The sequence below is a fragment of the Mugil cephalus genome, chromosome 17 (assembly GCF_022458985.1).
Source record: "Mugil cephalus isolate CIBA_MC_2020 chromosome 17, CIBA_Mcephalus_1.1, whole genome shotgun sequence".
In the NCBI taxonomy this organism is placed as follows: Eukaryota; Metazoa; Chordata; class Actinopteri; order Mugiliformes; family Mugilidae; genus Mugil; species Mugil cephalus.
The window spans coordinates 20,857,939-20,874,330 of record NC_061786.1 but is presented as its reverse complement, the minus strand read 5'-3'; the positions used below and the strand labels follow the sequence as shown (position 1 = coordinate 20,874,330).

The following is a 16,392-nucleotide window of genomic DNA, read 5'->3' as shown; positions in this document are numbered from 1 at the left end:
TTCCTTTCAATCCAATACCATGTAATATCAAAGCTAACGTCCTGATACCTGGAGTTGTGTATTTCTGACCTGTGGAGCTCAGTACTGGATCACATCTGCTGTCATGGTCTCATCAACCTGCCCAGTTTTCATGGCCTCCTGCAGTCACACACTCCCACCTCACTTTTCCAACCTGCCAACCTCTGTCATGTAACATCATCATATTCTACATGTTTGCTTTGGTTAGATGTTTGTTTATCTCGTTCCTCCTGCTGTTCTTCTTCTCTACATTTACATTCTGTACCCAGTCGGCTTTAGGCAGATGGCTTCCTCCATATGAGCTTAAGATTCCGCTCGAGGGAGATTTCCTCATCGTAATCGTCGCATTCATGGTTGCTCTGGAGGCTTCAGGCTGCATTTTCTTTTCTTTTTTTAAATCCCAGTTGCATATTTCATACTTGTGCAAATAAATAATGATTTAGAAATTTTCCAGAAATATTATATTTCACCATGATTATGACCAAGAAATGTTCAGAGATAATTCACAGAGTTGTTCATTACTTTCAACATCACATTGTTTTAGTTATTTTAGGCAGATGTAATCATAAAGCTCGTTAGTACAATTACATGTTTCTAAAAGACAACTCACATATTTTATATTTACCCAGACACGTATGTTAAACGTTGCATGTTATACCAACTTGTTCCAATGTGGCGTTTACTTTGAGGGGAAATATTAAACAATGAGACTTCACACTGTTTATATTACAAAATTAAACTTAAAGAGATGAGCTATTGCAATAGGACATATGTGCTGATTCAGTTTTTATCTGTTTCCGTTTCACATTTTCATGTTTTTTCTTTACATCTCATTAGTGAAGCACATGCAACTTAAATAAAGAAACAGTGACTCCTTCTCTCACACTGTTTTATAATCACCGGTCAAACACATCAGCAGCTGTTAGAAACTGGGATTTAAACTTGTCCCGTTCACATTTACACACGTCACAGAATAAGATCATCAAATGTAAAATGGTGCAGAGACGATTCAAACATCGTTAAAACTGAAACAAGGGTTAATCTGAGGGTGAACCTGAATTTATCACAGTGAACGAGAAAGCACGAACATTTACACCGAACATCAAAACACATCGAAACACTGAAGTTTTGTTTTCCAGCTTAACGTAACTTAACAACTAAAGACTGAGTGATGAAAATGATTCATGATAGTTGGTTTAACTCTCAAACACCTTTAGCCAATTTCATTTCATTCTTCTCCTTTCATGGATAATTATATTCACTTTTCATTGTGTGTATGTAGAGATATTCTGGCTAAATGTCTTCTAAAAAAATGTATACTGTGTCTCAACAGTGAAATTCTATCTTCTTTTAAATAGAAATTACAGTTGTCTAGTAATCATAGAGATGTGTTGTAATTTAAAATAACTGGATTAAGAAAAATCTAACACAAGATTATGAATATAACATGTTCTTCTTCACTATTAATGTCACCAGTGCAATATTTCAGTTAAATTCATGTCAAAATGTTGACTACATAATGGTTAACAAATATCGCTGCAATATTTTACTGTAGAGAAGTGATTAATGACTTCAAACAACATGTAAGTAACACTACGTATAGTCAGACTAAACTTAGTTACTGAACTGTGATTTTTTTCCCCAATAAACATCAGTTATTAGCTTCAATAGCCACATATGTATCACTACAAAGTATATCAAGTAAGTGGTAGTATTTTAGTTGCAAATGAGGAATAAAATGAATTTAAAACCAGCTGCTCATTAGCTTAGCTTAGCATAAAGAAAGGAAAAAGGTCGCAGTGTACAACAACACAACACACAATGTTAGACTGGATGTCTTATTGCTAAGCTAAGCTAATTGACTCTAGAGAGTTCCATCAATCTTTTCATTTAACATCTCAAAAAGCAGAAAAATCCCTTTAATCTGAATTAATTCTTCTTATTTGATCCAATTCTTTACAACTGTGCAGAAATATGTGACTATTACCCAGCAGCAACTTAATCCACAGAATGTTTGCATCAGTGTGATATTTGAAAAACATGTTGATCTGAAGACGTCACTCAGGTTGACCACAACACAAACCGGAGATCTTTGTGCAAAACAGTTTTCCAGTTTCCACAGGTTCAGTTCTCTTAACTCTCATCTAGACTGTTGAGAGTCTGGGTCCGTCCGAGCTCATCTGACGGCCAAGATGGCGTCGTAGGACTTTCCGGTCCGGCACACCTGCACGTTGTGGAAGCCGGCCTTGTTGAGCATGCGGGTGTACTCGGACGGCGGGCGCTCGCGTCCCTCCATCTGCACCAGCATGTTGAGGGAGAAGATCTGAGCCATGACGGGACCTCGTCTGTTCTCAAACAGCAACGCTTCCACCAGCAGGACGCCACCGCCTGGGAAGAACAAGAAGACGACGGACAGTTTAAATATAATGGAGGAATAAAAATCCTTTCAGATTTTCATGTAAACAAATAGAAACTCACCTGGTTTACAGGCGTCGTGGATCTTCTTCAGCAGCGTCAGGCACTTCTCTTCATGCCAGTCATGGATGATTCTGGCCAGAACGTAGAGGTCAGCAGCAGGAATTTCACCAGTGAAGAAATCCCCTGCGTATAGTAGATGTATATTTAAAGTAGGGCTGAGCGGTTTACTGGTTCATACTAAAAATATATTTTTTTTTATTATGATATCAATTTCTAATATATCGGTGAATTTGATTACACAGCGATTCTAAAGACACATGGTGAAGATGGAAAGGTCCAAAAAATTACGTGGCAGAGCTGAATGTGAAGACTTGTACTAAATAAAAGGTGCCGTGTCGGTTGTTTAAGGTTTTTTTTTTCAGGGTGACCAGATGTCCCAGATTTCTGGGGACAGTCCCTGTTTTGGACGACCTGTCCCCCAGCTACAGCTGTCACCCAAAAATGTCCTCTATTTTAGCATTTAATGCGTGAAAAAAATAAATAAATAAATAAAAACGTTGCACACAGACTACAGTTATTACGGTAGCCAGTCGCGCTGCTATTGACATTAAGACACAGCAGTTTATGAATAAATATGTTAAAATAAATTAAACTATAACCGTCACTGTTTCTTCATTTTATCTTGGTGACATTTATTTATTTATTTTTATTTCTGAGCTAAATGTCAGTAGTCAGTGCTAACACGGAGCCATGCAAACCTGTTGTATTACTATCTGTTTATGGGATTATTCTACAATATTTACTCATCATCACAGTAGAATAGTCCATCCTTAGTCAATCTACTGCATTAATTCCTCTCTCAACCAGTAGAAAAATGTTGTGAACATGTGATTATGTGTGAAAAAGTAATTTAAAGCATCAAAAACAAAAAAATAAATACTAAATGGATAAATAAAATAGAATAATGTGCCATTAAATAACATGATAAAATAATATTTAAATATTATGTAAGCATTTACTCATTTATTTATTTGAATTTTTTTGCTTTTTTTTTTTAGTTTTCAGAGTCTCACCGGTTTGAAACACAACGGCGTCGTTCTCCTGAGAGAAATGTTTCTGAGCCGTTTCCACGACCTGCGGGAGGTCGAACACGGTGACGGAGGACGAGGGATACGCCTTCGCCATCTCACGGGCCAGAGCACCGGTGCAGCCTGGGAGTTATACGCAGCACGCGTTTAATTGACTTAATTTAGCATAAAGGCCGAAAGCAGAAGACACGGATGGTTAATGCAGCTACTTTGCAGCCTCTCACCCCCGAGATCAACGATGGTCTGGAAGCCGGAGAGGTTGAACGCCGTCACGATGTCGTGACCGTCAAGAACCCACGAGGAGTTCATCAGACCCATGAATTTCAGCATCTCCTCCTCCGACCTGCGTGGGATGTCACAAAGAATCAGAGGCAGAGTGACGGAATTACACAACAAAGCATCTGAAGCAACAACACCGACCTGTAAATAGCTTGGAAAACCTCCTCCGGTGGAAGCCCAAAGGTCTTTTCATTCTGGTTCTTCCCCTCCCTGCAAGACGGAGAATAAATATTTATAGTTTATGGACGTGAAAATGATGCAAAATGAGTTTGGCCTTAGTCTTCTATCAGTTTTCTCTTCCATCTACCCTGAATAATCTTATCGTCTCCACCATTTGATGCGAACTCACTGACCTGACGGCGTCGGCCATGTTGTTCCACAGCGGGTAGATGGTCTGCGATTGGTAGATGATCATGTCGTGAAGAGACTTGGTGCTGCCTTTAGCCAAGTAAAGGTTTGCCACGTCGCTGCTGCTGTACAAAGCTGCTTCCACAAAGACATTAAAAGTAAAGGATGCAGATGGTTCATGGTCCATCTCTTTGTAATAATAATAATAATATCCCACAAGAGCGGAGGCTGCAGATGAGTGCTTATTAGAGAGTATGCATGCAGGTGTCCACATAGTTATGGTCATGTATATATGTTTAAACCGAGCTAAACGTTCTCACCTGTTCCGTCTGTCTTCTCCACCTCCAGGATCTCGATGCCGACCAGAGCGTCCAGCAGCCTCTCCATCCCGTCCACGCTGGTGCCCAGCTCCTCGGCCACATGCCGGGCGCTCAGGGGATCCTGGGACTTCAGCAGGAGGTCAAACACTCCCAGTTCACAGGCTGAAAATATCACCTGTGAGGAGGGACATGGCGTCACGTCAAAACCCGCCCTTTAGAGATGGAGTCGGCTCTTTATCTTCAGACCAGCAGGAGGTTTGTTTAGGATGTTTCCCTGTTCCCGTAATGAAAGCTGAAAGATTACTCTGTTATTTATGAATCGTTTGCCCCCAAAAACCCACAAAAGCAGATAAAGTAAATACATTTGCGTCTCTACAACCAGGCCTCATCTTCATCTACTGATGATGAAGGTCACGGGAGGCGATGGAAATCTCCAGAGATCCTCTCCTCAGATCAGAGCAGCCACTAAATAAAATAAACCTCTGAAGCAAAACTAATTTCCAGATGTATTAATATTCATACCTATTTGTTGCGAAATGCAGGATTTTGAAGCTTTGATGAATAATCTTCAAATAAGATCCAGAATTATTGATTTATCTACTATTTTTTATCAACTTCTGATTAATTTGTGGTGGAAAAATTCAAAATATGAACTCCCTTGTTAGTTTTCTGTGATGAATAGAATTAACTGTTTGCTTGTTGGTCACAATTCACTGATATTGATGAAGCAAAGCTTTATGAAGCTAATTGATTAAATGACTGGTAGAGGTGGATAAAAGCGTTTATATAGTTTAATGATATAAATCTATGCTTGCAGCCACCATCCACGCATCACTGCAGACTGAGACTTCATTTCTCTACAGAAATAAAAAACCCACTAGCTGTTACCTTTGACACCCTAAAGCCGTTGAAATACTCCAGAAGTTTGAATGGGTAGTCCAGCTCACTCTGGGATAGATGCTCTGCCATGGCTGCACGCTGCACGGACAAGCGCATCCAACACAAAAGCGCTCAGACCCGGAGGAATCCGTGCACGAAGTCCAGTTTTTAGTGAATGGGGATAAACCTCGTTGTTTGTGGATTTGGACGGGAAGAGGATGTGGGCAAGTTGAGAGGATGGGAGTTTGCTAAAAAAAAACAGGCAAGATGTCGGTGGAGTGCGATGGAGCCGTCGCTGCTGCTCCTCTTGCTGCTGCTCCTCCTGCCGGGGTGAGGTCGGTGTGAAATGGTCGTCGGGTCATCAGATGATAGGACGCATCCCTGCTGAGACCGAGGGGTCTGGCTCTGGCTCCACGCAGCGTGGAATAGACGGCGAGCAACAGCAGCGACACGGAGCAGGCGCAGTACCAGGTTCATCCGCAGAGGCAGAGGGGGCGCTGTTGAGCTGCAGTTGATGATGAGAGGTTTATTTTTGGTTTCTTCCTCTCTGGAATGATCGATGCAAAGTCCGTCATTCTGTCGTAAATAATAATAATAATAAAAAAATATGAAATGCAGCGCTTTTGGAGGTTCATCTAAAACAAGAACAGATAATGTGACGTGTTTTTTTAAAATAAATGTAATAGTTGAGTCTATATTACGCTTCTTTTGTATCGTTTTAATATTTTCAATAAATTCATTAATTTTATGGGAATAATTGAAAAAAATAACGTTTTACATGTGGCTAATAAAATCTAAATTATCAATTTCCTTATATAGGCTCATTTTTTTAATTTTTTTTTTGTTCCTTATTTAGAAAAAAATTACATAATTTCCTCAGCTTTTCAGGCTTCAGCTCTTTTAAATTCTCTGTTCTGACCAAAATCTTAAAAAGCACAAAAATATATATTACAAATCATGTAAAATAAGCCTGTTCAGGGATATTTTATATATTTTTTCTAATCCTAAAAATACGTAGATGTGTAAAAATATGTATATATATTAAATGGTTTATCATATACATTTATATTAATATATTCTGTGCATATTAGATGTTTTACTTCACAATTCACAAATGTTCTTCAAATATATGACTGTGTTGATTCATGCTCACTTAATTACAAGAATTATATTAACTTATTGCAAATTCTTTTGGTTTTAAATCACCTTAAACCAGCCCCAGTGTCTTATTTTCTAATAATATTCTCACAATCTTCCATTTTTCTATCTTTTACTGATCAGGTTTTTACAAAACTTTTTGACAGTGTTTTTTTTAAGCTTTTTTTTTATTATTATTTTTTTACTTTGCCATGCGTAATAGAACTGATAATAAGTTCCATTAATTGAACCGGTAAATGCTTTTAATCCCCTATCAACCTTCTTCCTGGTAGAGACTCAATCACGCCGTCACAGACAGCAAATAAAATTCCAGACGTCTTCAATTATTAACCAAATCGATTTATTATGCATGAACAAATCCCTTCCTGCCTCTGTCAACGCAGACACGCACACACACACACCCAACATTTAAATACATGGTGGGAAAGTCGGCATAGCTCACTTTGTTGCTGCACATGCTTCAATAAAATGATAGACATATTTACAGGATAAGCAATGTCTCAGAAAAAAATATTCTCAACGACAGCTCCCGGTCCCGCCCTGCAGCACTTTTTAGCAACACTCCTTTTTTTTTTTTTTTTTTTGAAGTTCACCCACATTTAAAAAAAAAAAAAAAAAAAAAAGTTCAGAACTGAAAGAAAAGAAAAAAAAAAAGACACAAAAATGGGGGTTTTGGCCAATACGACATAGCATTATATGTATATGAGAGTTCATCAACTACATAAATATGGCAGTAACACTGAGTTATTTGTACGGTCTATTTACAGAGTGTGTGAAGTGGGGAAATATTACAGTCTGTGCTGGACGACTGACGCGACGTATGCCTTCTTTGAAGTCTGGGGGACCGAGTCTAGGACAAAAATAAAACAGAAACAAAAACTGGACACCTCCATCCCTCTGCTCACCTCCTCTGTTTAGACCGGTCGGGACCGACACGACAAACAAAATAAGGCACAATTAATACTTGGACCATTTGTCAGGGGGACTCTACAGACTTGCAGCTGGCTTAGTGAGGCATGTAAACAATTGAGTCGATTGATTAGGACTAGGCCATGTCACCTTCCCTTTGTGTTCCCGATCAGTGATACAGTCCATCTGATGTGATTTGAAACAGGTTTCATATGGCGAGGACCTTTAACCCCCCCCCAACCCCTCACTTCAAATCCCTTCGAGAAAAAAAAAAAAAAAAACAAAACAAAGAAAGAAAAAGGAAATAACCCCCCCCTCCCCTCCTACTATGCTACTCAACAAATACAATCACATGGTGACAAACAAAGAAAACTAGTAGTGCATACACTACAAACACAACAGGAAAATGCGACGCCACCTGCCTCTCGCCTTTGGTTTGGCCACAGCGCAGCCCTCTCAACATTGGGTGGTGGGAGGGGGGGGGGGTAATTCGACCAGAAGCAGAAACGTTTGATTGAGTGATTGATTGATTGTTTGATTGATAAACTGTCTGAAGCTGAAGCGATGTGACTGAACCAAAGATAAAAAAAAGAAAAGAAATAACAGATCTGTTTCCCCCATCCCGACTTTGCCGATCGTCTCAGATTGCCACGTTTTCTCCGAGCAAACTCCACCGGTCGCTTCCCACCTCTCAACTAAAATATTTTTGTTTTGTCTAAATGGCACGAGCCCCCCTCCTCCGCCCCCAGACACGTTCGCTCCTCGTCAAAAGGTCTCCGACCGCTCTCTGTTGGTGGTAATATCTTGGCGGGATGAAGAGGGAGGGAGGTCTGGGCATCGCCCTTCCAGAACAGCCGCAGCACCGGACACATTTTTGTGGGGGGGGTGGGGGGGGGGGGGGGGGGGGGGGGGCAGGAGAAAGGGAAGATGGATGGGGGCAGGAAGAGGAGGAGGAGGAGGAGGAAGAGGAGGAGGTCGGGGGCGGTCTGTCGCAGCTGTTTGGGGCTCCTGGCTTTGGTTGGTGTCATGGAACCGCTCAGTCGTGTTTCAGGTGGTCCTTGATGTCTTCCTCGTCCGTGTACTCCGACGGCTCGTCTCCCGGCTTCAGCAACCTCCCAACGTAATCGTATTTTTCTGGAGAGAGGAACACGCACAATTATTTCAGAGCTCAACACACGGAAGACCAATCAACCAATCAACCAACTAACCAATTAACTGCCAATCAATCATTCAACCAATTAACCAATCAATAAATCAATCAATCAATCAACCAACCAGTAAGTTAACCAACTAATCAACCAATCAATCAATCAATCAACCAACCAGTAAGTTAACCAACTAATCAACAAACCATTCAATCAACCAACCAACTAGTCAACCAAGTAACCGCCAATCAATCAATCGACCAATTAACCAACCAATTAATCAATCAACCAACCAACCAACCAACCAACCAACTAATCAATCAATCAATCAACCAACTAACCATTAAATCAACCAATTAATCAATCAAGCAACTAGTCAATCAATCAACCCAACAACCAACCAATTAACTGCCAATCAATCATTCAACCAATTAACCAATCAATAAATCACTCAATCAACCAACCAGTAAGTTAACCAACTAATCAACCAATCAACCAATCAATCAACCAACCAGTAAGTTAACCAACTAATCAACAAACCATTCAATCAACCAACCAACTAGTCAACCAATTAACCGCCAATCAATCAATCAATCGACCAATTAACCAACCAATTAATCAATCAACCAACCAACCAACTAATAAATCAATCAATCAACCAACTAACCAACCAACCATTCAATCAACCAATTAATCAATCAAGCAACTAGTCAATCAATCAACCAAACAATTAATCAACCAACCAACCAACCAGTTAATCAATCAATTAATCAACCAACCACGCAACCGACCGTCACATTCTGATTCTTTGTCTGACCAACGTTTCAACAAACTAATTAATATCTAACATTTATTATCTCAGGACATTTTTTAGCTTGAAAAATGAAAGAAACAAGTATGATTAACTGATATTAACCAAGTCTGTAACTTGTCTGTTTATTAATTCCCTTTCATTCCCCTTCATTATTTTATTCCACCTCACAGACAAAACTAAAATAAGCTGAACTTCTTTGGGTCTGTGCTCTGGATAATCGTCATTTGAACGTTAAATAATCAGATGTTGAAGAAGAAAAAGGCAAATCCACATCCTGCGATGAAATGGTATTAACTTATTGTTTCACCTTCGTCTGACTCAATAAGCAGCGACACACGCCGAGTAATTTACAGACGTCTTCTTACATGATTCAATTCAATCTGACGCTGCCAACTAACAAATCTGCTCCGTGCAGCTTTAAACGGTTACGTGACGGGTCCAGAGACTTTCATTTGAAGCGAACCAAGCCCTTTAGTCAAACAGAAGATTTAGCTCACATCTGAGGAAAGTTTGGAAATTATAAACTGTGTTACACCGAGCGATTAAAGAGTAATCCCTGAATTATGACACTTTGGTTTTTGTTTTCTCCCTGCTTCAGTCTGTTTTTAGTTTTTACTGCATGCCAGCTTTAATCAGGGTCATTCCAGAGTTTGAATTGACTGCACATTTCATTTTCTTTTGGAGCTAAAATCGTTTCCTAATAGTAAAAATGTGCCACACTATTTTTTTGGGTTATGAATGTAAATATTCAGTTGTATGAAAAGAAATAACATAATTACATGTTTTATTTAAGTCACACAACATCAGAAAAACCTGAGGTGGTCAATGTATTAGCTGATATTTTAGATTGTGCTGGATTTTATTTAGCATCATGCAAAAGCACCAAGGACTGCAACTAAAATATGACTTAATTAACTGATTATTTGTTTGACCTGTGAAGTGTGAGAAGAACTGCATAACAAGAAGAAATGCAGCTGGAAATCTCATTTTCTCTGGGTCAGCTGATTGTTCCTGCTCCTTCCTTGACACAAGTCACCGTTTGTGCAGCCGGGTCTGTTTTATTTTAAAGCTGCATCTGAAACATCACTGCAGGAATTAGCGCTGATACATCACCTGAGGTTATTTTCTTTCTGAACCAAGGCGTTTGTTCCTCATCTTCTTTTCTACATTTACTAACCCGTCCATCGTTTGCTCTGTCTATAACCAGGAGTTCCCAAAGTTAAAAGGGATTTCTGTAAATCGCAGAGGAAGTTTACAATGAGACGTGAAAAACGTGAGAATGTGAGAAGCTGTAATGGAGATTAAAAACAACGATTAATGATTTGTCTGTTGTTCTGAATTGATTTTGCTCAATAAATAATAATGTAATGCAGAATAAAACCCGACCTCCGTCTCTTTACAGGCTTTTACCTCATGTTTTGTGGAGCAGAATGCAAAAATATTCCGGGTTAATTGATGTGAACACTGTATTTAACTCGTCTAAACACAGTTTTAAAACTAATATTCAGGTTTTGGACTCAGGTTGAAATAATTAAGACAGTCTGGGATGACGTTAACTGTGTCCTGATAAACTGTTAATGAGTTGAAAGGGTATGAAAAGCAGCTGCAGCTTCACAGATGAGCCCCATCTTTATTTCTTTTGCACTCAGCCGCTCGGTGAGATAAGTAATAATCGCAGCCGTGCAACCTGAGCCATGATCAATATCCCGAGGAGCATTTACCCAGGAACTGCATCTCCCACTCCCTGACGCTCTCCATCTGTACGGCGGTGAGGTCCGACAGGTCGTCGTACTCGTCCCTCAGGGCGTCTTTCTCCAGGCAGAAGGTGGCCAGGCCTCTCGAAGCATCCCGGCCAGCGAAAATGCCGTAAGGACCGTCTGAGGAGTGAAAAAAACAGAGCGGCAAAGGGTGAACAGGAGCTAATCGATCTGCCCCCGCGTTGTGTCATTAAAGTTTCACATGGTGTCAAACTGCTTTTACCCAGGAAAAAATGCGTGAAAAGTGGACGGGTAACGTTTCAGTTAACTCAGCTCGGACGTGCATCATGTGACCGTCTCACATTAGAGACGTCTCAGAGAGACTAATGAGCAATAAAAGAGTTCACGGAGGGACGCCAGAAACATCAGACATGCTTTCAGTTTCCTGGAAGGAGGTGATTGTTTGGCTGTTTCTAATACTAGATAAGGAAGTCAACGGTTTCTGGTCATGAATGGTCGTAAAAGTTTGCGTAACAGTTTAATTACATATCAAACTGAAATGGGAAAGAGAACTGGGTGCGAATATTTCTGAAGATGACAGGCTGCATATAAAATAAATCACAAACTTGGAGGTTATATTGTTGGATTCTTTATCAAACCAACAATTAGAGATCATAAACTTTTGGGAAGAAATGTGCAAAAAGAAATGTCTTGTTAGCAGCCTGTAAGAAAGCAATCTTTCTTTTGAAGCGGATGAGGAAGTGCTACAAGCCATCGACGCAAAATAACTGGCTGAAAATTGTGACAGAAAAATGTGTTATGGAGCAACTGACTCACAAGATAAGGACCCAAGAGGAACGACGCTGAGAAAAACGGGAGAAATTGACTGTTTACACGTCGAGGACAGGACACACTGACCCTAGAACCAAACACACTGCAGAGACGTAATAATCCAGCTTGTAATTTGTCTGACGTTTGTATTTTTTGTTCTGTTTTTGTCAACGTGTCTATGTTGCGAAAGAAAAAAAAAAGCAATAAAGAGAAAATATCAAAGAGATCTGACAATTAATCAGCAGAACATTCATCATTTTAAGCAGAATCTCAATCATTCACCAGTTCAAGCTGCTCAGATCTGATGATTTATCGCTTTTTTTTTTAAATGACGATATATTTCACTGAATATGATACAGGCTGAAGACACTGTTTGAGCATTTTGTTCGTTTAATAACTAAATAAGTCAACCAAGCAAATAACGAAGTGTTCAAACTAGCTTTAAACATGTTTAACATAAAGAGGAAAACTAAACTTCCATCGAAAGCAAAAACAAACAATGAATGATTCAGCTTTCGCCTGTTTGCAAAATAGACTTAATAACACTTAATAAAAACAACATGTAATAGGATCTCAACCTTATAGCTGATTAGCATAGTTCTATAACCAATTAAATGGTTTATTATTGTAGTTATCAGTTTCCCCCTTTGGGTTTTTTGGACTGTAGAAGAAATATTCTGACACTTGTTGCTGCACTGTCATGTGACTTTTATCAATATAAATAATGTGAGTGTTGTGCTATTGAGTGTACAGACGATGCGTAAGACTCGCTGATGCATCAAATGTCTGTGGAAAGCGTTCAACCACTTAGACGAAGACTTTAAAAGCCTAAAAACATCCCCACAGCATGATGCTGCCACCTCCATGCTTTAGGCTAGGGATGCAGTGTTATGATAGCAGCTACTCTGCTGTCCGAAAAGCAAATTTGGACTCTCCAAAATGATTAAATATGAGCTTTGTCTGGTAAATAACACGAGCAACAGATGAATCACATATTCACATGACATAATTTTAATTAATTGGTATCACTCTGTAGAAATCTTTCACTCAGTTTGTTTTTTGCAGAAGACAAGAAGCCAAACTATGCTGACTGTGATTCAGTCTATAAAACTTTGTGAAGAATACTTTTCATAAGCTCTGAATCTGACTTTAATATCCTGTTGATGTTCATTCTCACAAATCTGTCAAACAACCCTCCAGGCTTTTCCCCCCTCAAGTTTTCTCCCTGTTGAAAAAACTTTCGCCATCTTCCAACATGAACATCATCTGACTAGCATGTGAAAACTCTGCAGGCCTAAACGGGGGCGACTGTGAAGGCCAAAAAAAAAATAAAAATTTAGCTCAGTCCAGAGTTGAAAGCGTCGTTAAAGAGTCCACGGAGCACCTTATCGCCCTCGAAGATTAGATGTGCTCCCAGCTTGCACAACCAACAGGGATTTTCACAGATAAAGCTGCAAATGCAAGTTATAGCGAAGCCTGGATGACGCTGCTGCGGAGCAACGCTGATGTTTCCCATTTATACTAGGAATCGTAGCCTCTTTCTAAGAGCTGTGACTCGTAACTCACAACTAAAGAATGAACTACGTCTGAAATGTTGGAGGGCGTCACCTGTAAACGACAACAGTCTCTAGACTTGTGCAAAATGTCAAAAATAAAAGACAAATGCTTCATTTTGTCTGAGAGCCATTGCGAAATAACTTCTCAAACTCCGGAAAACATCTTGAATGATGTTTCCTGCCATCTGATTGATCAGATATCTGTAAATCGACACAGACCCTCCTCTGAAACGCCGTCCTAATGTGGTGAGGTGGACAGATTCAGGCCGGCTTGGCTCTGTCCTGCCGGGTGTGGAATAGCAGACTGACACATGAGCCTGCTGAGAAAAAAAGGGTCTGAATAATAATAGTTTATTACGAGATGACAGGCGACTGTGCCAAGTCGGACAAAATGCTGAGTAGCCGCACAGACGTGTTTTTTTTTTTTTCCAACCAGATAAAAAAAAAGGGGGCGTGTAAACCCTGAAATAACCTGAGTCAAAGTAAAATAAGAAAGTAGAGTTTATCCAATTAGGTTCTTCAGTTTTAAAGGGACTTGTATGAAATTAGAGGTTTAAATAGGAAACTTGCTTGACTGGAAACTGGTGCAAATAATTTCCACACTTTTTTGGATGCAAAACGAACCGCAAACATAAAATAAAAAAAGTGCAACACTTGCCATTTAATATCCGTAGCAATGTTTACTATATATTCAACGTATTAGAGTGAGATTAGATCAGTTTCCGGCCACGAGAAGAGTTCATTGAGTGGTCTTAAACGTTGCATAAGAGTTTAATTACAGCTGCAAATATTTGACAAATAATCAGCAGGACATTCATCATTTTAGGCAGATATCTCAACCATTCACCAGCTCAAGCTCTGCTCATACCTGATGATTTATTGCTTTTTAATTTTAATGACTGAACTTAAAGCAAAATTAAACGTCTTGTCAAAACTCAACAAGTGCAGTTTCGTTTGCAAACGCTTTTTTGGATATAAACCATGACCTGGATGACTGAGAACCTGCACTGACATAAAATTTAAAAAGTGCAATACATGCCAGTTAACATCCTGAGCAATGCTGACTTTATATATTTCACATATAAGAGAGAAATTGGATCATTTAAGGTGAAAATCTTCGTGCAAAGTTTTTATAATTTGATGCACGTTCAGTCCAATAAGTAGCCTGTTAAAACTCAATATACACAATATAACTTTATATTTAGGTGTTTACGAGTGTGGTGTGCGTGTAATGTTATGGTTAATTGTGTTTAAAAAAAAAAAAGCCCAAAGAGGAGCGGGAGTTATGTAGCAGGTAGCAGCATCCCATTCAATAACACGGGGAGCTAACTAGGTAGCTAAGCTAACCAGAACGGTTTGCGCCCAAATTCTGGTTCGGGACAAGTCAGCTCTCAGCCGAACGGTTCGCCTTACACACCCCTCCGACTCACCTTTGCCGTAAAACTTTTTGCCGCTGGTCACGTCGAATATTTTCATGTTGACGGCCATCAGGATGCGCGGGTTCTGGAGCCCGTCGTACTCCCGCAGCTGCTCCAGAGTCAAGTCCCGTCTCCTCATCCTGGGAAGCGCCGAGGCCTCGTCGCCCTGGGCCGCGTCGGCCCCGAGCCGCCTGCCCCACCGCCGGTACGCCGCCAGACACACGGCCGCCACCACCACCAAAATACTGACGTTCAGCAACATGGCGCCGAGGCCGAGCCCGTCCGACTCCTCCGCTGCCCCCTGCCCGCCGCTAGTGTCAACTGGTCCGCTCGAAGTGTCTCCATCGTCCGCCATACTGCACGGTTAGCGCCGACTACCCGCCCCTGGCCAGTAGTGGTGGGCGGATCGATCCAAATATCGGTAATATCGATACCAAACGACGGTGTCGATATAGATCGATACCAACGTGGTGAGACCGATACTTGGACTTTTAGACTTCAGACCAGAAGTGTCAAACTCATTTTAGATCAGGTTTGAATTTGAATTGATTTGATTTTCTCAGACCAACTCCAAACGTTTCCCTTGGTTTTAGTGCAAATAATAAGTACGTTCATTTCGTGAGGAAAAGAAGTGAAATTTCTTGGTCTTAGTGTTGCATCATATCCACAATGTCTTTTTTTTGCTCAAATTTATCCCATACGAGCTGTATGTCTGACACTAGGAGATTTGTTTCCACTTGACTCTACATATATTCATCACAAGAGAAGTTTGGACAAGACAAGATTTCTCTCTTGTGCGACTAAAGTGATAATTTCATACACTTTGTTTAGAAAACAAAACAGAAAAAAGTGAAAGGAAGGGAAATATGTCTTATTGTCATTTGTTTCTTTCATTTGTTTAATATAGCACCTTAAAAGCAAAGAGCATTTGCATCAGATCAACTTATCAATTTATCAAAGAAATAAAAAGTTATTAAAACCCAGAGTGATGAGGTGAAAACATAAACAGATCAAATGCATTTAACATCCATACAGACTAAACATTAATTTATATTAAAAAAAAAAAAATTATTTAAATTCATTCAGATTGATTAGATTGATTGATCGATACCAATGCAATGAGATCGATACTTAAGTTGCAATTTATCTCTAGTACGACTGAAGTTTTCAATCTTTTTCTATTTCTTTAAGTTTCTTTAAGTCTAATTTATGCTGTACAGTTTTATTTTATTTTTTTTACTCTTATTTAAGTCCTGTGTTTTTTTTTTACAAGTGAGCAACGTGACCGGAGTCAAACTTTGCCCAAATTGTAAACTAGATTTTAATTGATTAATAATCCAAAAGGCAAATGATGATGCCTACGTCTAAATTTGTTTTAAAAAAGTATCGAGATCGGTATTGGTATTTACTTGGTATCGGATCGATACCAAATATAGCGGTATCGCGCGCCACGACAAACCAGACGCCACGTTCACGTCCTAGAGGAAATCCGTAAACCCACCAGTTGAGCTAAT

At 39.7% G+C, this 16,392-nt stretch overlaps 2 protein-coding genes across 2 annotated transcripts; both read right to left on the bottom strand.

Annotated features, from left to right (window-relative positions):
• Positions 1-738: 738 nt before the first annotated feature.
• asmt2 (acetylserotonin O-methyltransferase 2) lies at positions 739-5,730 on the bottom strand. The gene is made up of 8 exons (XM_047611264.1): positions 5,360-5,730; positions 4,472-4,646; positions 4,157-4,286; positions 3,945-4,013; positions 3,749-3,867; positions 3,510-3,647; positions 2,497-2,619; positions 739-2,406 (listed from the first exon to the last, which is right to left on the bottom strand). The coding sequence occupies exons 1-8, from the start codon at positions 5,465-5,467 to the stop codon at positions 2,195-2,197; spliced, it is 1,074 nt and encodes a 357-aa protein (XP_047467220.1). The 5' UTR covers positions 5,468-5,730; the 3' UTR covers positions 739-2,194.
• Positions 5,731-8,312: 2,582 nt separating this feature from the next.
• Positions 8,313-15,262, bottom strand: pgrmc2 (progesterone receptor membrane component 2). Its single transcript, XM_047611939.1, has 3 exons — positions 14,891-15,262; positions 11,098-11,253; positions 8,313-8,551 (listed from the first exon to the last, which is right to left on the bottom strand). The coding sequence occupies exons 1-3, from the start codon at positions 15,231-15,233 to the stop codon at positions 8,454-8,456; spliced, it is 597 nt and encodes a 198-aa protein (XP_047467895.1). The 5' UTR covers positions 15,234-15,262; the 3' UTR covers positions 8,313-8,453.
• Positions 15,263-16,392: the final 1,130 nt, after the last annotated feature.